The sequence below is a fragment of the Choloepus didactylus genome, chromosome 6, assembly GCF_015220235.1.
Source record: "Choloepus didactylus isolate mChoDid1 chromosome 6, mChoDid1.pri, whole genome shotgun sequence".
In the NCBI taxonomy this organism is placed as follows: Eukaryota; Metazoa; Chordata; class Mammalia; order Pilosa; family Megalonychidae; genus Choloepus; species Choloepus didactylus.
In genome coordinates, this window is record NC_051312.1 from 67092463 (window position 1) to 67118056 (window position 25594).

General features: G+C 47.4%; 1 protein-coding gene across 1 annotated transcript in view; it reads right to left on the minus strand.

Moving 5' to 3' along the window:
• The window catches only part of SPON1 (spondin 1), a 307860-nt gene that overhangs the window by 7437 nt on the left and 274829 nt on the right, over positions 1–25594 (minus strand). Inside the window, exons 7-14 of the mRNA XM_037839787.1 lie at positions 17634–17698; positions 9836–10037; positions 8661–8801; positions 8109–8184; positions 5840–6022; positions 1375–1545; positions 1119–1286; positions 88–252 (exon numbers count right to left, since the gene is read on the minus strand). Of these exons, the coding sequence (XP_037695715.1) occupies positions 88–252; positions 1119–1286; positions 1375–1545; positions 5840–6022; positions 8109–8184; positions 8661–8801; positions 9836–10037; positions 17634–17698 (1171 nt within the window). The remainder of the gene's footprint in view (positions 1–87; positions 253–1118; positions 1287–1374; positions 1546–5839; positions 6023–8108; positions 8185–8660; positions 8802–9835; positions 10038–17633; positions 17699–25594) is intronic.

The following is a 25594-nucleotide window of genomic DNA, read 5'->3' on the forward strand; positions in this document are numbered from 1 at the left end:
AGGGACCCTCAATCCCCTGCAGGCTCCCTGGGCTCAGAAAAGGTAGGAGGACAGAGGCTGTGGACTTCTAGGAGTTCCGGGACTTACGGCATTCGGGCAGCATGCACTTTTCCACCTGCTCCAGCTCCTCATTGCAGTCTCCCAGTTCAGCCAGAGACTTGAGCATCCGCTGGCGAGTCCGCATGCCCTTCCCGCAGGTGACGCTGCAGTCACTCCACTCAGACCACGGGGACAGCAAGCACGGGATGGTGTCTAGGCCAAGAGCCAGGTTTGCCATTGAGAACAGGCTCCCTCTGTTTTCTTTGATCTTCTTGGCCCCACAGAAACCCCCGCCCCTTGACCCAAGCTCTGGCTCCTGGAGTAAAGTGGAATTGGCCCGCTGGTCCTGATAAGAGTGAACTGTGGAGCAAGAAGTGGCTCAACAGTCTGCTGCTCTTCTTGTCACTATCTTGCATCTCCCCTTGTCCAGCTGGTAGTGATGACATGACATCAGATGTGGCTTAGTAAAATGAGTACACAAGTTCCCACTCGGGACACCAGTTGGGTCTCACTAGAGACAGAAACATCCCACACTCCCCAAGAGTAACAAACTAAAAGGTAGGCTCAGAGCTGTATTTTGGAATTGTGGTACAGAAATTTCCAGAATGTGTATGTACTCATGTGCATGCATACATCTAAGCACTGATGTGTGGGCAGAGAGCAGGGATCATAATGCTTTATGGGGCCAGACAGGTCCCATGTAGAATAAGTGGGAGTAGGGGCACTGATCTGGGGAATGCATGTCCTGCCTAAATCTGCCCTCCTCAATACTCATGAGGTCCTATAAAACACAGTTGCAGGTGAATTCTATACGGAGGCCACCAGTGTGCTGCCCCATCATTGCTCAGAACATCCCCCAAAGGAGGCCAGTGTCTCTGGGTCTACTTTGACAGCCACACACCTATGGCCCTCAACCTGCTCCTGCAGGGATAGTGGACAATGCTTTCCTCCTGCACCTGCCCAGCTTCCTACCTTGATGGGAGGGGTGCTGTGATCCTCCACATACATCCTCCCACCACCCACAAGCTGGGTCCTCCCCCATTCTTCCCCACCCCCGTGCCCACCCCTTGCCCACTCACGGCACTCGGGCATCATGCACTTCTCCCCTTGGGAGGTCTCCGTCTTGCACAGGGAGCCGTCCGCAGGGCCCATCTTGACCATGCGGTGTCGCTTCTTCATGCCCATCCCGCAGGTGGCGCTGCACTCGTCCCACTCGCCCCATTCGGTCATCAGGCAACTACTGGGGGCTGGGGAGTCCGGCGGGGTTGGAGGCCCGCCGCCCACGGCCTCGGAGCCCCGCGCGCCCGCCCCGCCCGCCGGGTCCCCGCCACTCACAGCACTCCTGGTTGACCGTGCACTTCTCCGTCTCCTCGGTGGGCAGCGTGCACACGGAGCCGTCCTCCGGGAACTGCTTCACGTACCTCTCCCGGGACCGCATGCCGGTGCCGCAGGAAATGCTGCAGGGCGACCAGGTGATCCACTCGGACATGGTGCAGGTGGAACCGTCTGCAACACACGGAGGGACGCTGCAGCCGGGGCGGGGCGGGAACCCGCGCCACGGGGCTAACCGAGGGCGGGAATCAAGACTCAGCAGGAACCAGCTGGCATTCCAGGGCCGCCGAGGGTGGAGGAGAACATTAAAGGCACAAATCGTTAAACCTGGAATTGTTCGCAAAGAGGAAATGCGCTTTTTGCAGGTGCGCGGGGCCTTGGCGATTACTCCTCATCCCATGACAATACACTTGACGGGTGCTTGGATGGATGGTTATTAACAAACAAGCAAGGAAATAAAATGTGCTATAAAATATAGTTTAATCTATATTAAAGATAATTCATAGTTCATTTGTATGGTCAAAGATACAGCCTTGCATGTCTAAGACTGTTAAATAAAATTCAAAATTTAAAATTCATTTCCTCAGTCACTAGCTACATTTCAAATGCTCAATAGCCACGTGTGGCTAGTGGCTACCATATTGGACAGTGCACAGAGCATTTCCATCATTGTAGAAAATTAGATTGGACAGCAGAAGAAATTATATCTATTCTGACATACACTATAAACTCTTTTGCTCAGAAGACCCTGAGACCTTAGTTACTGTCTAAAGCTGCCCATTCCTAATCTAGAAAAATAGATTAGAAAATTTTATTCCTGAAAATAGAGGGTGATTGATCATGGGACACAGGACTGATCTATATCCAAAGAGCAGATTATACCAAGTGGCCATAGACATCTCAGTGCCTGAGTTGAGGATGGTAACAAAGAAGAGAATGCCCCACCTGCAATGGAGAGCAAATGGTGGGGTGAAGGGTCAGGAGGGAATCTATGTGTATCAGGAGAGACAGATGCAGAGAACGATAAGGAAGACTATAAAACTAGCCTTCTGTGTTGATAGCTTGCATCATCCAGCCCGGTAGATAACCTGGGCCATATGGCTTTGCTTCTCTGTCAGTGGGTGTTAGGAAAAGCCACAATCATATGGAGACACTCAGGAGGGTGGGGGAAAGATAGTCGAACTCCTCAGCTTAGCTTGGTGGCCCTATTCCCAAAGGGGTGGTAGGGTGCTAGTCCAAGTGGAAACAAAGATGTACATATGTGTGTGTGCACACACGTGTGTGTTTGCCTATTGAATTCTAAGAAAGAAGATAGAAACACAGCTACATATGTTGCCCGTCCATCCATCCATCCATCCATCCATCCATTCATGTCACTAAGATCTTCTGAAAGCTTTGTGGTATGCTCTGAGGTTACAAAGATGCCTAAGATGTGGTTCTTGTCCTACTCCAGATAGAGAGGTTGGCGCATGAGCAGATAATAATTCCTGATATTGAAAATACGACAACAGAGGTAAGCTCAAGGGATTGGGGAGCCCAGACGAGGGGAAAAACGCTTCTAGGATTTCTGGGAAAGATTTTATAGGTGAGAGCACATCTGAATGCCCTTTTGTTGGGTAAAGGGTATGCTCATTTAAGGTGGAGGGAACAGCTTGTGCAAATGTTCCTGTACAGTTTGTGTATGGCTGTAGTCTTAGGAGATGAGGCTAGACAGAAAGATTGAGGTCAGAGTGTGAGGCTGGCCTGCACATGTCCACAGCTTGTCACCTGCTCATGTGTGATGCCTGGCCATTGTTATGCAGCCTAGGGGCAGTGTGAATGGTCAGTGCTGGTGCCACCATAAGAAATCACAGCTGGAATCCACACGTTTAACCCAGAGTCCAGGCTAACTAAAAGCAGCCTGGGCAACCAAGTGAGATAATTATGTTCCAGTGTGATACGATTGGGAGTATGGGGCTTGCCAAGCTCTCAAATTCAGGCTTCCCATGACCTGGCAAGACAGAATACTGCCAACCTGAGTGTGTCTTGAGAGGATGTGGTTGGACTTGAGAGGCTCCACCTTTTTGTATCTTTTGAGTTGGTGTCCTTGGGTAATATATCCTTCCAGTGTTGCAGTATAATGTTAACTGTGGTAGACATATGTGTCTCAGTGCTAATTTTCACCAGGCCTCTACCAGAGAACCACTCTGGTTCTGGTGCAGGACAAATTCACACCGGTAAATTAAGCTGAGGAGTGTGTTCACGGGCAAGAGAGAGCCACAGGTTTTTCAGCTGGAGAGTGACATAACCAGTTCTGTTTGCAAAAGATCCCTCTAGTGGTGACTTGGAAGATGGACAGAAGGGGGAAGAGAAGTCAAGTGAGAGACGACAAAGCCTGAGCAAGAGTTTGGCCCAGATAATTAGGAAGAAACTCTAAGATGCACTTGCCAGAATAAAATGTACATTTGCCTAATACAGATAATTCCTTCAGAGTGACCAAAGGGGTCTCTGCTTCTTTCCTATTCTGTGTCCTCCCTCTCCAGTAATTAAATGCAGAAGGAAACCTGATGACACAAGAGACCTCTGTCTGGTTCTGGGCAGGGTAGCTTCTGGGTAGCATGGGACTTGGTGAAAAAATCAGGCACAGCCTGACATGTTTCAGAGCTTTCAGTGCCACCAGGAGCCACGTGGACCGATATGATGAAGGGGAGGGTCAGGTTAAAGACCTCAACTGCCACCGCAGGCCTCAATCAGCAGCCCCCCAGACCCAGCCCCAAGAAAGAGAGCGCGCCCCAAAGTGGACAGGCCAGCCACAACTTCCTCTCTGCCTGTTTGTAAGAATGGCCTTGGCAGGGTTCTCTCCCATCCAAAGTGCCTCATCATGGGTAAAAACAGTTAACAACAAACCACCGTGGGGACACAACCAGGATAGGTACTTAAGACAATACCCAGGAAGAGCCAGAGAATGAATGACCTGCAGCAGAGTCAGATTTCTTCAGCTATTCTCAGCTTAGAAGCTGTTTTCCTCCTGCCATAAACCAGCCCAGTCTATACATCCCCTTCCCCTGTCCCAGCACACTTCCGAGGCAGAGCAAGATCAGAGAGAACAGACTGTGGATCTGTCCAGGCAGAGAGAGAAGCCATGCTCTGGGAAGCAGGCAGCAGACCTCGACATAGCAATCAGCTTAGCACAGTATTGAAGCTTGAGCTGCTACGACGTAGATGATGAAAATCCATACAGCCTGTACTTTGAGCAGTTTCAGATGGACTGAGAATTTGCTGCAATCAGCCCAAAGGTTCTGACACAAAAATGTGAGTGCTCTGACTCAAGCTGCGGTGGGCCACAGATGACGGTCTATGAATGACATAGAATTAGGGCAGTGAATCTGGGTTCAGTCTCAACCAACCTGCTCACATGCTCCTTAGGAAGAGATTGGCTTAGGTTCCTACCTGAGATTCTGTAAAAGATGCACTCACTAAGTTTTATCTTTCAGAAACTTAAATCTGCCAGAGTGCTCCTATACCAGACAAATCCTAAAACAAAGAGGCAATAGCCTCTTTAAAATCAATTATCAGATGCATCCCCCTTCCCCATACTGTCAACACCCCCTTTCAATATGAACAAGTTAGGGTGCCCACTGTCTAGACACCCCTGAAGAGGGAGAAGGAGGTTAAGTGAAAAGAAGGGGTAGCAGCAAACAAGATAAGATTGAACAAAGGTCTATGAATATTGAAACTTTATATAATTATATATATATACTTTTCGGATGCTGGGGTATTGGAATGGCTGGAAGGAGGTAAATGACATGGTGGAACTGTAGCCTGTAGCATCCTTTGGGATTTGCTCTATAGCTGCTTGTTGAATTGTGCCTTGAAGGTCTTCACCTTGCATTGCATGATAAGGAAAGAACTGAAATTGTGGAACTGTAAGCCAGAACAATTTTTGTAATTATCCATATGACTTCTTGTTGAGCTGTGCATTGAGAGATGACACCTTTCTGTGTGTATGTTATATTCTACAGTAATGGAAATAGCTGGAGCTGTGGAACTGTGACCCATGACATTCTTTGAAATTTGCATACTTTGAAGGTTATCACTGTTATGTATATAAGTTAAAGTTCACAATAAAAAAAAAGAGAAGAGATTGGAGCTAAGGCTCAGAAACAGGCTGCTTGTTATTTGTAATTTGCCATAAAATGCATCTATGTTAGCTCTTCAGTAGCTATTATATATTTTACTCCATTGGGGGTGGGGGTCACTCTCGAGTAATTCTTCTGCTGTCACTAAGACATGTCCTCTTCAGAGCCCTCAGGGCACTGTTAGAGATGGGGGTCTGCCTTAGACGGACCCCACTGACAAGTGCAGTCAGGGATCTGGTGCCCCTACCAGGGAAGCCACCTGACCCGGTGTGAGGGGCCCATGTTGCCAGGCAGGAGCCTCCCGTCCTGAGCCTCTGCCAGCCCCACCCAGGCCTGGGTGCTCTCCTCACCTTCGTCGCTGCACCCAGGGCCCATGCAGGGCTGGAAGTCCTGGGTGTCAGGGCAGGGGACACTGAGGTCCAGCTGCGCCTTCAGCATACGTTGCCGCATCCTCTTGCCTTTGTCGCAGGTGGCGGAGCTGCAGGCTGACCATGGGGACCAGTTGGAGTAGATGCAGGTTTCAGGGGTGTCATCTGGAAAGAATGTTTGACATGTTTTCCTTGGGGGGGGGGGGTGCTGGGAAAGCTGTGACTGACCCTACACCCCAGACAGGCTTATTTGGGGACAAGAAATAGACCCCTGCTGCCTGACCGGCCTCAGTGAGCCTGGATACTGCCAGGATGGAAGCAGCCATTCACTTCCCTTTAAAAATTATATTTTATCATCCTGCCAATAAATATCTAAATATTGTGAAAGATTCTGTTACTATCCCTTTACCTCAAAATATGAACGTCTTTGCATTTCTAGTCCCTGACCTTGGCAGACATCATTTCCACACAGATGCAATTTTGTTAAGCACAAGACTTGTGGGTGTGTTGCTGCTTTATCTTCATACATGGGTGTCGACATAAAAATCAGGGCAGCTTAGGTTCACAGAGCACTTATTATGGGCCAGCTCTGTTCTAAGGATCTTACTTGCCTCATCCCCTTTGGTTCTCACAACTCTCTATGAAGTGAGTTCTGTTATTATCCCATCCCCATTCTGTGGTGAGGAAATCAAGGCAGAAGTTAGCTCTTTGCCTACAGTCACAGGGCTAAAAAGAAGCCAGGCTGAGCTCACAGCATGGCTCTGCCACTCACCCCTGAGGGTAGGATCTGGGCCTCAGTTTCTCTGCTGGGGAAGTGGGCACCCCCACGCCTGCCTCCCAGGCCAGTGCGAGAATCAAAGCAGAGAGGTTTCTGATAACTGTGAAGTCTGCTCAAGCCTATTCCATCATCATTACATTATCGTTTTAAAGGCCTGATACTATTGAGTAGATACAATTGATTCTCATTGTTCCTGTGGTTGTGTTCTGTAAAGTTGCTGCAAGCACTGAATTAGCGAATGCTATGGCTCCTGGGGGAAATAAAGGGTTAGTTTCCCGCAAGCCTCTCCGGTCACAACATTTTTGTCAACCGATCAATACATAACCTTGTTTCTTGTGTGCTTTTGTTTGAAGACATCTTATTTAATGTATATTGCTGATTCTTTAACACTGAATTCATGGTCAACAGCACTATATATAACTCATGCCTGAATGAAGCTTATTTAGTACATGTATTTTCTCTGTAAGGTACATCGCATCTTTCTTGTGCTTACAAATACTGGACAGCGCTTCAGCACTATGCTTGGGGCCTTTTTTTTTTTTTTCAATTAGAGAAGTTATGGGTTTACAGAAAAGTCATGCATAACATACAGAGTTCTCATATGCCACCCTATTGTTAACACCTTGCATTTGTGTTTTAACTGTGGTCCATGGTTTACTTTAGGATTAACTGTGTTGTACAGTCCTGTGGATACTTTAAAACATTTTTATTCTAGTAACATATATACAATCTAAACACTCCCCCTTTAACTACATTCAGCATCTCAGTGCTGTTAAGTAAATTCACAATGTTGCACCACCATCACCACCATCCTTCATCCCGAATAGAAATGCTGCACAATTTAAGCATTAACTCCCCATTCCGAACCCCTACCTTGGCCCCTGGAAACTTATATTCTAGTTTCTGACTCTATGAATTTGCTTATTCAAATTATTTCATATCAATGAGATCACACCATAATTGTCCTTTTGAGTTTGGGGCCATTTTAAACAGAAAAATCACCAAAAAAAGCGAGGGGGGGGGGCACAAAAATGTGGACAATGTGGCAGTAAATATACTGTGGAAAGGACACTTGTTTACAGTATGGGAGCTGAAACCAGAAGGCCAAGCACTGCCTTGTTTGACCTCAGCTGGGAGTGAATACATTGTGCAAGTCTGCAAAAGCTCTGCGAGTATTGACTTTACAATTACCAATAAATTTTAGTGAGTAGGGGAATTCAGAAACACAGAATCTGCAAATAATGAGGATCAAACTGGATTCCAATGCCATACCATCACCAATTCCCTTATAATTTGTGTCTAGTCTTAGTCTTGTTTTGGCTTATTTTTCTACAGGAGAAATCCTCAGAGATGGGATTACCACGTTGAAGGATCTGAATATGTTTATGGTTCTTGAAACATGTCAGAAAAATGGCTTTTGCAAACGTTTGTGCCAATTTATGTTGCCACCAGCAACAAAAGATAACATTGTACCTTCATCTTTTTCTTCTGGAGCCAGGTCTGCTACGATATCGTCGATGTTGTCAGGTACAATATTGCATTGCTCCCCCTGCAAAAGGGATTTTATGTGGAAGGCTCACATTAGAAAAAGAACAGAATGGAGGCAGTGGGGGTGTATACAATCCTAAATGGTGGAGTTAACATTTACAATCTGACTGAAAAAGAAAAGCCAAGAAAGCAGGAGTGGCTAACCAGGGTCGGTAACCACATAGCTTGCGTACCACCTCTTTCCAGTTCCTGACCCGTGGCAGGCATTAGTAATTGATCATGGAACTTACAATGAAACCTTTTTTTGCCAACCCTGGATCAAATCATCCATTGAGCAGAGGGCACCACTACTGAGTTAATTTGCTCATTTGAATCTTATGAAATAATGTGCATATGAGAAACCCTGGATGGCCCATGAATTCCACATCCTGGGTCATTTCTGCCAGGAAGCTCATGATTCAGGAGGAGAAAGGAGTGTGGTCTCCTTGGCACTCCTGGCAGACAGGGTCTGGGCTGGGGGGATCTCTAACCCAATACCTTCCGGGCAATTCTCTCGATGACAACTCTGGCTACTTGAGTGATGGACCCGCCTTCTGGATCGTAGAAAGGACTCTGAGGATGGTCCAAACTGGTCAGGGGTCGGATTTTCTCCTGGGGAATTGTGGGCTTGTTGGGTGACTGCAGTGGGAAAACAACCATGGATATAGAAAGTGAAAATAAAACTGGTAAAAACCATGCAAGTGATTTGATTGCTGTATGCATCAGAACAACAACCTTGCTAGGAATCTAACAGTAAGTATAACTACTATTTATATTTATGGAATCCTATTCATGCCATGTGTTGTGCTTGGAAATTGATAAATCTATAATTTCATATTCTCTGTACAGGGTAGGACTGTGCCCAGATGAAGAAACCGAGTTTCAGAGAGTTCATCCTAGCTAGTGAAAGGCTGAGCCAAGTTGACCTGAATCCAAAGCTCTTCCTACTAGACCAAGCATCTGCAAACTGTTTTTCTGTAAAGGGTCGGAAAGTAAATTTTGGCATCCTGGGCCATGCGGAGTCTATTGTAGTTACTCCACTCAGCCACTGTAGTGCAAGGGCAGCCATAGACAATAGGTAATTGAAAGAGTATGGCTGGGTTCTAAAACTTTGTTTACAAAAGCAGGTGGTAGGCCAGATACGGCCTGTGGACCATAGTTTGCTGATCCCTGCACTCGATGGTTCTCCTGCTGGTTTTCTGATGACCCAGATTTCCATGCAGTTGGTGTGCCAACCACACCTGAGAAGCATGGGTGTTCAGGAGAGAATCCAAACTCCTTAGCCTGGCTGCCCAGGCCTTCAGAATCTGGTCCCAGCCTTGTGCATATCAACTTCTTGCTGTTGTCTATGCTCTTTTAAAATTTTTTCCTTTGTTTCATTATTATTATATGCATATATTTTGCCTGTCTGCCTTTTGCCTGCTGTTCCCTTGCTTCACTGGGAGCTCCTCTTTAGCAGATTCCATCTCCGTGCTCCCACGCCAGCGGCACAGGCCCGTCTCAGAGCCCGACTTACACTGAGAATGTGTCAATGTGCACCCCCCGCCCCCCCGTCCTCACCCCAACTGTGGGTTTCTCTATGGCAGAGCCTGGGCCGGATTTGCCTCTGTCCACGACGCTCAGAACAGGGCTGGGTGTGGAGCTGGCGCTCACCATTCCGGGCACACGCCTACCTCGTAGGTCACCCCGCTGTCGGTGCCGGCGTCCCAGGGAATCAGGTCTTGCACCACCTTCTGGACCCAGCCGCATTCCTTGGTGCACAGGTCCTCCGCAGACAGGCCCACGTTCCAGTCGGGGCTGGGGCCCATCATGGTCAGGAAGGACATTAAGTGGCGCGTCCTGTCCACTGAAAATTCGGCTGAGGGTGCTGCTCTCCTGGAAACCAATCACAGAAGCCAAACACACGTTAGGGGCTCCAGGGGTGCACTGTCTGAGGCACATCTGGCCAGACAACGGCTAAAGGGTCAGAGGGACAGAGCACAGGGATAATTGGTCTGCTCTGAACTCTGCCTTTAGCCACTACTGGTTTATATCCACTGGACAAACACAGAAAGAACCAGACGTTCTCCGGTTTTCAGGTGTCCGCAGCTTACTTTATTGGTTTAGCTGATTATCGACTGTTTCCCCCCACTGGAGTATGTACAGTGGGAAAGTAGGATTTTTGTCTGTCTAATTCCCAGCTCTATTCTCAATGTCTAGAACAGTGCCTGCACAGAGCAAAGGCTCAGTAAATGCTTTTGAATAAGTGAATGAGCAAATACTGTATGCTGTGTGTGTGCCCAACTGTGATGTATTTGAGATGAACTTTACAAATAAAACCTGCTGAATAATGTCCCAAGCCTTTTCTTATACATTTTTATTCAATCCTCACAATGGACCTGGGGTAAGGATTGCTGACTCCAATTTACGGATGAGGTAACTGAGGCTCGGAGGGGTTATGTAACTTGTCCAAAGCTATGAAGTTAACCAGAATCAATATTAATTCGAGGTCCGTGCTCTCTCCATCATCAGTTCACGAATCAGTTCCTCCTCCCTGCCCTTTCTTCACTCTCCTGAGATCTACACTGTGCCATCCAAGGGGGCCTCTCCTCCAGCCTGCTGCCCCCACAGCCCTCAGGAGGCCGCCTTTAGCAAGGCCCTGTCCTGGCACCTGACCTGGCACACATCCACTCACAGTTGGGTTCCCAGCTCTTTCTCCAGGGCCCAGCAGGGATCCAGCTGTAGGGACAGAGGCCTTTGGCTGACAGTCCCCAGCTACTGGAGATTAAAAACCTGGCTACGGCTACAAGAAGCAGCTTTTCTACCTCTATCTCCACATGTTGCTATGAAATCTCAGGAGCAGTCAGGATTGCACGAGGTAAATGTTCTGGCCAGGGGAGCCCCACCAAGGGGCTGGGGAGGAAAGAGTCATATTCACTATCATGTTCGTGGTGCCAGAGCCAAATTATCTCATTTTCCCCTCATGACAAGCCTGTAGAGTTAGAATGTTTATCCCATTTTATAGAGAGGAAGCTAAAGTGTATAGATGTTAATTCTCTTAAAGGCACAGCAAGTAGGGGGCAGAGCTGGGTCTGGAGGCGGCTCGGCCTGACTCTCTCTCTCCCCCTATCCCCCAGGCTGCTAATAGGGGGGAATCCTTGGCTGGGACCAACCCGGCTGCTCAGTCCAGCTGGCAGCTGGTCCACGTCAGCGGTTTGGGAGTCCCTGAGCCATCTGTTTGGACCAGCAGCTTCTGGCTGCCTTCCCTGGTCCCCGGGAGATGATAACTCCAAAACCCGCTGGGGCCTTGGAACTGCACCCCTTGGGCTCTGGCAGGCCAGATGGGCTCAAATAATGAGCTGAGGGGGAGGGAAGCTTGGCTGTGCATCCTGGAGCCACCTCTCATAGATGTGTTTCCTGGGGCAAATTACCAAACAAAAACTACACACACACACAAATGTACAAGTTACAGAATGCTGTGCCTCGGTGTCCACATCTATAAAATGGGGATCATACATCCCTACCCCAAAGGGTTTTTGTGAGTAGTAAATGAGATAAGTTGCATATGATACTTAGCCCAGTGCCTGGTACCTGATCTATTGTTTCTATTAGTGCTATTGAGAGAAGCACTGTAGGGTCATATGGAGATTGGAAAGGAGAGGGTAGAGGACTGAGGCCTCCCTGAGTGGACTCCACATTTTAGCCTGATGCCAGCCCAGACTCCAGCATATGAGTTGAGGAAGAGCCTGAAATGAGCCCTGGCTTTGGCAAGCAGATCCACCAGGGCCTGGCCACTGTCTTCCACTCCAGCCTCCCCATTTCCGCCCTACCCACTGCCCCAGAGCCTTCCTCTGCTCCGGCCAGGCCAGCCATGTTGCAGGTCCCATGTGCACTTGCATCTGCTAGGAAAGCTCTTCTGCAGCAGCTCACAAAGCTTGGTCCTTGGACCAGCAGCATCAGCGTCTCCTGGCAACTTGTTAGAAATGTAAATGGTTGGACTTCACTCGAGATTTAGAGTCTGAGACTCTGGGAGTACAAAGCAGCAATCTGGTTTAATAATCCCTCCAGGTAACTCTAATGCACCTCAAATTTGGGAATCATTGGCCTACTCATCTTTCAAGCCTCAGGTCAGGTATCACCTTGTCCAGGAGCCTTGCTGACTCCCCAGGATGAAGCAAGTGCCCTGGGTCTGTATTTCCACACAGGATGTGAAGGCCTCTGCAGCTGTACCCTCTGGTTTTATTCACTTCTTCACTGTTCAGGCTCCTCCCCTAGACTGGGAGCTCCTTGTGGGCAAGAATTCTGCTTCACAGCTGCGTCCCCAGGACCTGGGTGCCCGGCTGGCTACTGAATGAATGAATGTATGCTGACTTGGGCTCCACTACTTACAAGCTCTAGACCTTGGAGAAGACACTTACCTTCTTAAACTCTCCATTTCTTCATCTTTGTGAAGGGGATAACAATACCTACCTTGCTGCAAGGATCAAATGAGATAATTCATTAGGAAGCTTTTGTAAACTGCTAAAGTACCACATTTACATAGTCTGCTATTTAGTTATGCACAAATCAGGGGACTTTATTCCCTTTGCCCATGTGTGACGTTTGGCAGGTGGGACAGTAGTTTAGCAGCTTCTTTAAAGATCCAGCTTCTACCATAGATGTGGCATGGTGAGCTGCTGCACTGCTGACTTGGGAGTCAGGGGACACGATATGGGGCCTGCCTTCCAGTGCCTGCGAGGAGGAGAGCACTGGCCCGTGAATGGGGCTGCTTTAGGCCCTGCCCGGGGGTCCAGCAAGCCCTTGGGGGACAAGCATCCACTGTCACTCACCTCTCACCTTCATATCTCCCTGTGTTTTGGGGTTGGGTTGCTCTTTCATCCCTGTACCCTATGGGTGACACTATTCACCATCACAGCTGTGATGGAATGAATTATGAACCTCAACAAAGGGAATGTTCTCAATCTTAGTCAAAGTTCCTGTGGATGTGAACTCATCTGTAAATAGTATGTTTGAATATGTTGAGGTGTTCAGGGTGTGGACTCATTTGTGAATAGGATCTTCTAAAGTCCTACATAGGTGTGGCCAACTGCATCTGGGATAGGACTTGATTTCTATTACTGGGGGGCCTTATAAAGAGAGGAGCCAGAAGCCAGCAGTGGGCGGAAACTGGAAGGGCAGAAGCAAGGAGGGACAGATGGCCGTGTGAAGGAAGGCAGAGATGCAGGCCAAGGAACCCCAAGGATAGCGGCAAGCCAGCACCAGGATGCTACGGTCTTCAGGCAGAAAGCATGGTCTTGCCAATACCTGATTTTGTACTTCTCCAAAACCATGAGACAACAAATACCTGTTCTTTAAGCCAACCCATTGTGTAGTATTTGTCATAGCAGCCCTGGAAAACTAAGACAACAGCCTAAGGGGACAAAAAACAGCTCTACTTTGGAATCCAGAGCTGTAGAAACCAAACAACCCCCTACTACACACCATTGTGATACTTGGCCCAGCAGATGGATGTAACCATCTGAGAAATTTGTTTTACAAGGCCTTACTGCAAATCATTCTCAGCAAATATATTTCAGTCAAATCGATTTTGGCCAAATCTGTAGCCTAAGTGAGGCCCCCTCCAAACCCTGGTAAATATTTCAAGGGACACCAATTCCGGCATAAAATGCCTGACCTCATGTTGGGTAGTCCGATGGTAAATTTGAATCTATAAGGGCCTGGGAGCAATTTTCTAGCACCTTCAGAGATGAGTTCTTTCCTCTTATCTTGGACTGGAAAATTCCTCCCCTCCTCCCTAGTTTAGATAACACTTCCTGAAAAAGCATTTCCTGACCTCCTCCCAGATTGGTTAGGACTCCTGTTATATCTTCCTGTAGCATGATAAACTCACTTTCATTTGAGTTTCTTTTAAATTTCTGCCTACCCCATAATGTTCAAATATGGCAGGGGTGATTTTTGTTTTGTTTACAATTGTATTCCAGTGCCTGGCTTAGAGCTTAGCATGCATTTCAATATTTGTTAAACTAAATGAGTTAATCTGGAAAATGAACACAGAGTTCTTGTACTTCCTCTGACCTTCAATATTTAATTTAAAATCCTTTCATAGCATTTATTACTTCTATAAGAAAATTCTATTAAAAATAATGAAGTGGAGAAGAATATATGTAAAGTTTCCTTAGGAAATGCTAGGTAAGACAAGTACTTTAATTTGTAAAACCCTTAATTAAAGTTTGTATTCATGCTTTCTTGTATGCCATACCCTTCCCATACATGATACTTTGTTAGTTCAGTTTCATTTTTCTAGCTGGGATTTAAGTCTGTATTGGTTTTCTAGCAAGGACAGTTGATCTAGCCTACATAGATCAGAGTATGTTGTAAAACCTGGTGATCAAAATAGTGTGATATTCTGCGTAAAAGAGAAATACAGTCAGTGGCAAGGTTGGAGACCCCAGAAACTATAGTTAAGGATTTATACAAAATAGGCTTCTCAAGTTGGGGAGTGAGGGTGGGGAAGATTATGCAACAAGTGGAGTTGAGCTATCTTAATTGCACTTTCAAAAAAAATATTGAATTTGCATCTAATATTATACACTAAAAAAAAGCAACTCAGAATTAAACAGGAAATGACCAGATCATAGAAGAAATTAGGTTTTCAGGTCTGTTAGAAAAACATTAATTTTCTTAGCTTTGAAGCAATAAAAGCAATTAAGAGAGAGATTAATTGAATTAGAAATCAATTTAAAACACTTGTATAACAAAAACTATACTGAATTAGAGAGAAAAGTGATATGTTGGCAAAAGTATCTCCATCAAGTGTGACTGACAAAGGGTTAACGTTTATATCAGATACAGGGATAATCCAAATCAGTAAGAAGAGTATCACTATCACAGTAGGTAAAGGAAAGTTATGAAGTGACAATTCACACCAGAGAAATGACAAATAAAAAAGCAAAGGAGGATGGGAAGAAATGGTTCACCTTTTGACAGAAGCAGTGTGGAAAGGACCCAGGGTGCTGGGTCCTTTCCACACTGGATTCGAATCTTCCACAGAGCTGGATTCGAATCTTGGTTCTGCCACTTATTATCTAGTGAAGGGCTTTTACTGCACTTATCTTTGCAGTTACTACATCTGCAAAATGGGAGCGTATTCACACCTACCCCAATTGCATATCATTAACTGGTACTTAATAGGCACTTGGTAAATATTGAATTTCATCGTCAACTTTTCCAAACAAACTTCCAAAAACACCACAAAAGAAAAGATGCAATAAAGGAGTTTCATGCTTCTTCTAGAGTCCTCCTTTCTTCCTTCTAAGTTACGGTCCACACCAGCAAGACTCAGGAGGGTTTCCTAAGCCACTGGCAGTTTGAACGCTGCCTCTCACCAGGTGTTTTAATACGCCCCTCACCCCCTACGGAGTTTCAAAGTTGCAGGAACTCCATGTAGCCACTAGGGGGCACTGAAGCTATGCACTAGGCTGAAGTCCCCTGCGGGTGGAGAAGGTTTGAGTTGAGATCCCTGCAGCCTCAGAAAGCTTGGCATTTGTAAGCAAGCGGACCAGAAGGCTCGGGTCCATCTGGCCATGTAGCTCTGCTGCCTGCTCCTCTGGTCCAAGGCCAGTCTTCCCTTATAATCCTGAGAACTTCCAACGGACCTGGGCAAGTGCTGCAGGAGACAGGGAGGGCCCTGAAACTTCCAGCTCTGGACTCCTGAGGAACGGTGGCTTTGGGTGACTATGGAGACACAGACCCTCAGGAGGCAGGATTTTTGGAGAGGCTGGCGTTGCCTCTGCTCCACCTCATCTGCCTGGCAAACACGCACCACTGTCTAATCAAATGTTAATTAAGCACAGTAGCTGGGAATAATTAAGGGGGCTACAGTCCTTTGTAGGATTCATTCTAAAAAGGAAATAACAATTATTTTTAAACGTTCCTGTAATTCTTAGAATTCAGTATAAACTGGAGGGACTGGATGATGGAAATTCAGAATCGATTCATGGGAAAACTGGTCATTTTCTACTTAGGCATCCAGGGAACTGGTAAAGGAAGTGTGCTGCGTTCAGCATCCACCTTTCCTTTCTCTACCTGTGCTCTGGGCTGTCGGAGCGCACAGCCTGATTTATTGAGCTAAATAAGTCAGCAGCTAATTTGTTCATTCATGGCTGTCCTTTGAGAAGTGGTCCCGGGGAGAAAGATGAGGATCATTGAAAAACAAGTCAGTTTTGACGGGCAGGACCTTGCAAACTAGGTCAGCCTGGCTTTCTGCTGGGCTGAGGGACGCTGGCATCCCATTAACCTCAATCGAGCAGGCTCAGTGAGGAGGGACGGCGCTGGTTCTGCAAAACAAAACTTGGCTGCATGTCACCTACCTAATTTGACTTCCTAATGAGATTTGGAAGACGAAATGGGAGACTGAAATATGGGAAAATCAAAGGAAAATTCCTTTCCCCTAACAAGCTGGTGACACTGAGTGAAAAGGAGTTTGGGTGTTTGGGAGGTCTGAGTGTTTGCCATCAATTAATTCTTCACCCCTGGGGTCTTAGGAGGGGTGAAGGGTGAAAGGTGTCCCCAAATATTTTTTTCGATTTTTTTTCAGAAAGTCTCTCCTGTATTTAAAAAGAAGAAAAAAAATTTCCACGGACTCCTCCATCCCCTTCAAGCTACTGCCCAGTTTCTCTCTCCTCTTGCACAGCAACCCCACAGAAGAGTCATCTCTATTAGCTGACTCCATGTCCTTATTCCCTGCTCACACCTCACTCTGCTCAACTGCATCACTCCCACAGAAAGGACTCTCCAAGAGGTCACCAATGACCTTCGTGGCAATAAACCCCAAAACCATTTGCGCCCTCTTCTTACATGATCCCTCAGCTGTATTGGACAGAGCTGACCACTCTCCTTGAAACACTTTCTTCCCTTGATCTGATTCCAAGCTTTCCTTCTCAATCTCTTTGCTGCTCCTTTTCTGTCTCTTCTGCAGGCAAGTCCTCCGCATTACATGCTGGAGCTCCTCAGGACTCAGTCCTACGCCCTCGACGACTATTCTCTCTCATCCACACCCTTGATGTTGACTGTCTCCCATTCATCGATGACTCCCAGTTTTATATCTTAGCTTGGAATTCTCCCACCGGGCTTCAGAGCCATGTAGCTAACTGTGAAATTGACATCTTCAACTGGATGTCTCCCACTTAACACATCCAGAAATGAAGTCATGATCTTCCAACCAAACATCATCTAATGTTTCCAGTCTTCTGAGTGGCTCAACCAACCCACTAGTTATTCCAGCCAGACCCCTGGGAAGCACCCTGCTGCCTCTTTCACCCTCCTTATCCAAACTATCACTTGGCACATGAGCACTGCATCTCACCTGCTCGTCCTCCTGAGAGGTACTGCTGACTTTAATGATGTAGCTGGCATGTGACTTGTGGCCAGTCAGCGGGAGGCTCCTAGCACAAGGCTAGGACTGAGCGGGACCAGGGTCTGTTTGCTACTTACACATTGAGAGGTTGCCAGGCTGGCCACTGGGCTTTGGCTTTGATGACGGTGAGGACCTCATCACTCTGCAAAAAAAGGACCATAGACATTTAGTGAGGAGGACTGGACTGTTGGCAGCAAGAGGGCTTTGATATGGTGTTGTTTTCAACACCGCCCAGGCCCCCACCTCCACCTGCCCCGGTGTCTGACCCTGCTGGCTGAGCCGTGGAGGCCTGCACTAGGTATCTGCCCACCCACGTGTGGAGCCATCCTGTCCTGGGATACAGGTAGGCTGGAGCTTCAGCAATGCCAGGAGGTAGGGCTGGGTGTCCAGGGTGCCTGGTGAGCCCTGGGCACTGATGGGCCCACTGAAGCACACCTTTTGTTTCCAGCTCAGCCTATCCCTTCCCCACTGGACCCAGAGCTCTGACCTGGACTCCACCTTGGCTGGCAGGGCTTCTAATATCATGTCTAGCCTGGAGGACCAGGCACTGACTAGGGTCAGAGCTAAGGATCTGCAATGCAGACAACACCTGGCCCTATGGCCTGTCACCTGCTGCCAGGACACACACACTGGGTCAGGCTCTCTTGCATGAGGAGGGCAGAATGAAGCCTGGGTCCATACCCCTTGGGCCATTCATGCAATTCTGCTCTGTTTTGCTTTGGAATGTGTGTGGAGCCCCACTGACGCCGGGCACCTCAAATAGTTTTTTGAGGAAGAATTTGATAATTAACATTTTGAAGGAAAACATTAAGTACTCATCATGGGGAAAAATCAGAACTTTTTGGTCTTGCTACCTGTAATTTGAAGTTTGGTTGGGTTTTTATTTTGAATTACATATGGGGGTCTGGGGATGAGGGTGGCATAACCTTTCTAAGGCATTAGATCCTAATTGGGCCCTGGCTTGGGGCTTTCCCCAGAGTAGAGTTAGCAGGTCCTTGATCTCTTCTTCCCCTGGCCTGGTCCCCTTGGTGCTCAGACACTGTTGTCCATTATGCTTGGAAAACCCCATTTGGGGAATGAAGTGCTTTGTGGTCAACTGAACAGAGCACCAGATTCCAGGAGGCCAGAGACTGGCTGGACCAGTTCACAGCTATGCCCCAGTGCCCAGAGCAGGGCCAGACGACGTTCAAGGTATGAACCAGTGAACTTCTTCTAGATTGGGTACCTGGCCCAGCAAATCCCACAGCCCTGAGAAAACTGGAAGGAAGGAGGCCATTGTGTCTCCCAGGCTCATGCCCAAAGATTAGAGAAAGCCTTCTGATCCAGGGTGGCTCGACTGCAGCCCAGGGATGGGGTCCTTGCATGGTCCTTGCAAGCTAGACACAGCTGGACACTGGGATTGTAGAAATGGCCCTGGGTAGGGCAGAGGGCAGGAGCCGGCCCATAGGGACAAGCTGGTAGAGGCAACTGTTTGGGAAGTCACAGACATTGGTAAGAAGCCATAGCCCAAACCTCTCCTACCCCACCTCCTTCTCTGGGGAAGTCACAAACACACACTGAGCAACGTCCTCTGGCCTTCCCATACCCCCACCTCCTTTTCTGTTGCGTGCCATCCCACAACCTGGGAGAGATGGTAAGTCTAATGGAAAGGCTCCCACCAGACCTTAAACCCAAACCAAAACTGAAACCGAAACTGGAGAAGGTAGCCCCAGATGCTTATCAAAACAGGCATTCTCAGTGGCAGGGCCTCCTCCAGAGGTGGATAAAAGCCATACAGTGTAAGACTGGTCTCTTTTCTCCAGCACGAGGTGGGGCGTGTGGAGCTGCCAGCTGTCGACCCCAACCTGGACCAGATTTCAGCCACCCCAAGAGACAGGCTGTCAAGGGATTTCTTACCCTGCTCTTTTGACCTTTTTGTACTATGTAAGTGACAAGGAGATTTGCCCTTTCTGGACTCTTTATTCTGTACAATAAAGGCATCATTTGATGAAAATGTCTGTTGTTCTCTGAACTCGTGTTCCCATGACGCACCATTGTAATAACTGTCCCACAGCAACCCCCTGGGGCAGCCCGCAGGGTCCTTCTTTCAGACAAAGGACAGAATCTTGGCATGCATGGACACCCTCCATTCCGTGTCTGCAAGAAAAGCATCTCCAAGTCCCAATGAGTGGTTGACATTCCCCATGGGAGATTTGTTTATTTGTTTATAATGTTTTCCCTCACTCTCATCTGGTGAATGACTGAGAGAAGCTGCTTCTGCTGACATTGCGCGTGTGACACAAGCTATCTTCTGAATGCCAGCTCTGTGTGTCTGCTAACCTGGCTTCCACGTCCCACACTGAACTCTGCACCTAACAGCAGGACCCTGCTCCTCTTCCTGAGGGCCCCTCCCCCCACGGTAAAGGCACATCCACCGCTGCCTGAACCAGACGCTGAGCACCAACAGCGTCCCCCCATCTCCGACCCCTCATATCAGTCAGGCCCCAGGACCCACTGCATTCACATCCTTTTGGGGCCTTCTCCCCAGTCTGCTCACTGGTCACCCTGTCTCCAGAATCTTCTTGTTCTCCCCTAACCCATCCTCCACTGCTGCAAAGCTGATCATATCTGCCCCCAGCCAAACCCTTCAAAGGCTCCCATAACCTGCATAATCATTTCTTACTTCCTTAGTTTCGCCTACTTGTGGGCCCTCATGATCTGGCTCTGGTTTAGTTTTTTTCTTTGATTTTTAATTCCAGAATTATACATGCTTCTTGTAGAACATTTCCGCATCCCAGAAGCACACAATGTAATGTTGAGCACATTCCACACCATCTACCCTGCTTCCCTCCTCCTTCTCCTCCAGAATGCTAAGTGGTTTGGTGTGCATCTTTTCAGAACTTTTTACTTTGCATCTACAGCTATGTGTGTGTGCATGCATGCTCTATACAGCTTTGCACAAAGTTGCATCACACTATTTTATTTTGCAACATACATTTTTAATTTTACCTTAATACCATATCATGGGATTTCCAGTGTCAATATCTGCAGCATCATAGCTCTCCTATTTTTGAATTTTAAAGTGTTGGAGATCTTTAAATTATAGGTCAATACTTAAGAAATCCAAAATGATCTCTAATGAGATATTGTTTGATGACAATCCTTTTACTCTTAAAGAAATACTTTCCTAAAAAATATCAATGTGTGTGGAGTTAAGGCAGCCACTGAGTTAGCAGGTGTCACAGATTCACCTTGCATTGCAATTAAACCTCAGTTTTCAAGTCCCAACTAATGATATATAGATTTTACTTTTGCAGTGTACAACTAGACAAAAATAGTTTGGATTCTCCATTAGTGTAGGTTTATGGTGATGAAATTCTATCTATTTTTAGAGCTAGGGGGCTCTGAGGATGGTGGGTGAAGCATTAGAACAGCTTCTTGCTGTAAATCTTTTCATCTAGTGGTTACACAGCATCTATAGGATAAACAGCTAATTGTTTCCTTTTGTGGTTATTCATGTTATTCAATTAAATATGAAAACAGAAGCATTCTGGAAAAATTTATTTAAAAAGCTATGTATTTTTGTTGAAGCATCAACATTCTCTGGTAGAACCTAAATTCTACAAGATCAGAGAAAGTGTTTGGCTTGTTCATGGTCATGTTCAAGTGCCGGTGGATGCTTAATAGATACTTGTTGAAAAGCAGCACCACATCATTCTTTTGGATGCCTGCAAAGAATTCCACTGCTTTCCAATTTATATAACCAGTATTATTAATGGATATTTAGATTGTTTCCAGTTTGTGCTACTACAAATGATGCCATGATGAACGCTCATGTATGTATTTCTTTGTTCACACATCCAAGGGTTCCTCTGTGATAGATTACCAGAAGTGATCCAAAGATGAAGCAAACTTAAAATTCTTGTAGGGCCTGGTAAGTTGTCTTCCAAATGTCTGTACCAATTAGACTCCCTGCAAGAATGCATATGTGCCCATTTCCTTACACCTTTAGGCACACTGGATGTTACCAACCTTTTAAATATCTATTAGTCTGGCAGACAAGGAGGTAGAGTGATTTGAGGACTGCAGCTCAAGAGTCAAACCTGAGTTCAAATCCTGGCCAGGCCATTTGCTAGCCCTGTGTCCTTTGGCAGGTCTCTTGATCTCTCTTAGTTTCTCATCTGTGAAATGGGGTTAAAAACATTATCTACTACATGGGATTGTTAGGGAAACTACATGATGTCTTCCATGAAATGTGCTGACATTCTGCCTGGCTCCATACAACTTGGCTATCATTCTTATTCTTATTTGCATTCAGGCCAGGCTGATAGGAGAATCGATTTGTATTGCTTGAGTATAGAGAAGGGAGCACACAGATGCATCCCAAAACCAACAAAGCCTCAGGAGAACTTTTCCTCATTACAAAACCAAGCTGTGAGTCCCAGAGAATATATAACTCAGGGTGGGGGGTTATGTAGATGGGTGAGCCTTGGGTGGGCCACTGGGGCACAGGGCATTTCACATTGAAAAACAAAGGACTTAAATTCAGAGTGAGCAATCCATACTTCACACTTAAATGGAAAGCTGTTTTAACAAGTCTCTAAGGCACAGAAAGGATCTTTCGAGAATCCTTAGAGCCTTTTTACATCTCCCATAGGACTCTTTTCAAACAAAGTATTTCAGGGCATTCACAGTTCATGACTCATTTGGATGACGTTAGCACTTTCCCAAAGAAATGCCAATTAAAATAAAAAACCAAATGGAACTACAGGTTACTTGTGTCCATCTTCAAGGGCGTAAGTTCATTCTTTTGCATTTAGTAAACACATTGTGGAGATGGTGCAGCCATAACTCATACCTCACAGCTACTGGTACCAAATGGGAACAATGGAGCCCAAAACAGGTTACGGGGTGGGGTCAGATCTGGAGTGGGGGGTTCCCGTGAGACAGATTGGAGTCAGAAACCACAACAGTATCAGGAGGTGCTGGAGGGTCAGGGTGGGGGCGGGTGTCTGAACCCACCTCGAGCTGCATCCTAGACTGACCTCCGTGTGGTCCAGAGCCAGCGACCAAAAAGGAAGAGCTCTGGGCATCACGACCATGTCCTCGGCAATCAGCCAGGGTCTGTCCCCTCCTCCCTGCCTTGTCCCTCGCCTCCTCCTCTATTCTGGTACCTTCCTGGCTCCTGACCTCCTGACCTGATCTCCCATTCCTGAACCACAAGCCATTACATCAATTCTCAGGTGCTCAGATGAAGCTCTGTAAAGTCATCCTTGGTACTTCTTTCTCTCATATCCCATATCCGATCCACCAGCAGATCCGGTCAACTCTACTTTCAGAATGTATTCATGATTCAACCACTCCCCCTCCCCTGCCCTGCCACCATCCCTGTCCACACCGCCATCATCGCTTGCCTATATTAGCACAGCGGCTCCCTGACCCATCTCCCTGCCTCCCCCTTCACACACCAGCCATATCATGTCCTTCTTCCAGTCAAAATCCTCCAAGGGCTTCACATCTCACAGCAAAATGGGGGCCTAGCATGGTCCCCAAGGCCCTTTGTGATCTGTGTCCTCCTCCTTGTTACCCCATCACACTCATCTCTCAATACTCGTCCTTTCTCTCACTTTGCTTCAGCTGTCCTTGACTTCTTATTTTCTGTGCTCACTTTGCCCTTGCTGCTCCCTGAGCCTGGGATGCTATTTTCCTTTACCTCCTTTACCTCCTCCAGGGCTTTGCTCAAATGTCTGCTTCTCAGTGAGACCTTCCCTGACCACACTTTTTAAAACGGCAATTCCCTGACCCACCCCTAAACCTGACTCATTCCCATAAGTTTATGTGATTATCTTTTCTCCATAACACTTGTCACTGTCTGATTTACTAGGTATTTTGTCTATTCCCCCCATGAGAATGGAAGCTTCATGAGGGCAGGATTTTTTGTTTGTTTGTTTTGCTCTGTTCACTGCTGTACTATCAGTGTTTAGAACAGTGTTTGGAGCATAGAAGGTGCTCAATAAATATTTGCTCAATGAATGAAAGGCTGTGATGAGGATGGGCCAGAGCCATGGAGAGATGCAGGTGGATCTGGGTGTTGAGCTGGTGGCACTGGAAGAGCAAGTGGAGGTCGCCAGTCATGGAATGCTGCAAGAAATGCCAGGCAGTCGGAGGAGCGGAAAGGGGAAGGACACAGAGGCCATGTTAGGAACCATGGCCAGAGCTCAGGGGCTCAGAGTACCCGTCAGATAGGCACTTCGGCAACCAGGGCTGGCCGTTTATAAGTGCCCACCCCACTCCTTGTCCTGACATCACAGGCCACTGTCTGATAAGCTATTTCACAGAGAAGGTATCTGAAGCCCATTAACAGATCCACCAGAAGATGATGCAGTTGCACAGAAGCATTTCAAATTCAATTTCTTTTTATTTCTTTTCAAACACAGCCCGTAATTCTGATGGGAAAATTGCATAATGCTCGAAGATAACAATTTTCCCTTGAGATGGTTTTGTGGAAGCAGCATGGCATTTCTGAAGCTGGAGAGGAGGGGCCCATCGGAGCTGCCCTGGGCCTGCCCCCCACTGCCTGTCTACCCACATCTGTCTCTGGTGGGCTGAGAGCACTGGGGACCTGCACCCCTCTCCCCTCCGATGACCTGAGAGTGGGGGCCATGCGTCTGTGTGCCCACAGTGGCCACAGGCATTGCTTTAGCTCATCCTTTGGTGACCTGAGGGCTGATGCTGGGTTTAACCTTGATTTTCGGGTTTTTATCCTGCCCTTCGTGACTTCCATGGAAGTCCCCTCTACTCTGAGTCAAACAGGTAAGCCGAGCAAAGGTTGCTGAAAGAGGTCAAGGGGCTGCATCTGTCTCTCCCATCCCACCAGCCCCCCATGGCCTGATCTTCCCTGGGTTGTCTTCCTACCTTCTCCTCTATCTCCAGCTTTAGCAAACCACCAGTGCCGAGGCCAGAGCAGAGAAGTCAAAAGGAGCCAGACCAGGCAACATTGTGTCAAGGGCACCAAATCCAAACAGGAGAGAACACGGTAAGCAGGGGTGGGCCGACTGCTTTCAAACAGGCAGGGGGTGCACGGAAGCCGAGCTCAGAGCCTGGAACTCGGTGAGGATGAACCAGGCCAGGTCTGGCTGAAGGGGCCTCAAACTGCAAGGGCAGTGCCTTTTCAGAAACCCTAGCCCTGCCCCACAGGAGCCTCTCTGGTGGTGGTAAAGGCGTAGCATTTAGCACCCCTCACCCTCTTTCTGAAACCTACCATCCTGGGTACAGTTCCAGTCTGGCAAACCAGCTTCCAAGCAGGGGCCAGACTGCATCCTCTCTGTATCCCTTGCACCAGCCTGGCTTGTGGGAAGTATTCACAAAATGTTTCAGAGATGAATAATGGATGAGTTAATTAAACAATTAATTAATGGCAAGCTAGAGGAAGCCTCTGGCCTCCGCTGCCCTCCCAAGGAGGTCTCAGGGGCTCTTATTCTGAGTGCGATGGGGCGCCACTGAAGGGTTTATGAGCAGAAGGGCAACACGATCTGGTTTACATTTTTGGAGGATTTCTCTAGTTGTCACGTGGCGAGTCAACAGTAGTGGGGAGATGGGGAAGCAGGGAGACCAGTTAGGAGGCCACGGCAGCATCTTGGTGACACTGAACCTGGTGCTAGCAATGCAGGTGGTGAGATGGGGTCAGATGCAAGACCCATTTTAACAGTAGAATCAACAGGATTTGCTGATTGTTTGAATATGGGGTCTAAAACAAAGAGGGGGTCAAGGACGACTCCAAGAGGAATCTCATAGAGGCAGTTGGATAGATGAGTCTGGGAGATGAGCTCAAGAGAGAAATCCAGGCTAGAGATAGAAATTTGAAGACATCGGCATATAAGTGGTACTTGAATTCACAGGTTAAGAATTACCTGAGGAGTGAGGGGACACGGAGAAGAGAGCAGAGAAGAACCAAGGAACCTAAGAAAGAACGGCCAGTGAGGTAAAGGACACCGGGACCTGCTCTGGGGTCTCTTCAGAGCCCTGAGGCCCCTGCTGCTGCCCCTTCTGTTGTCCCCCC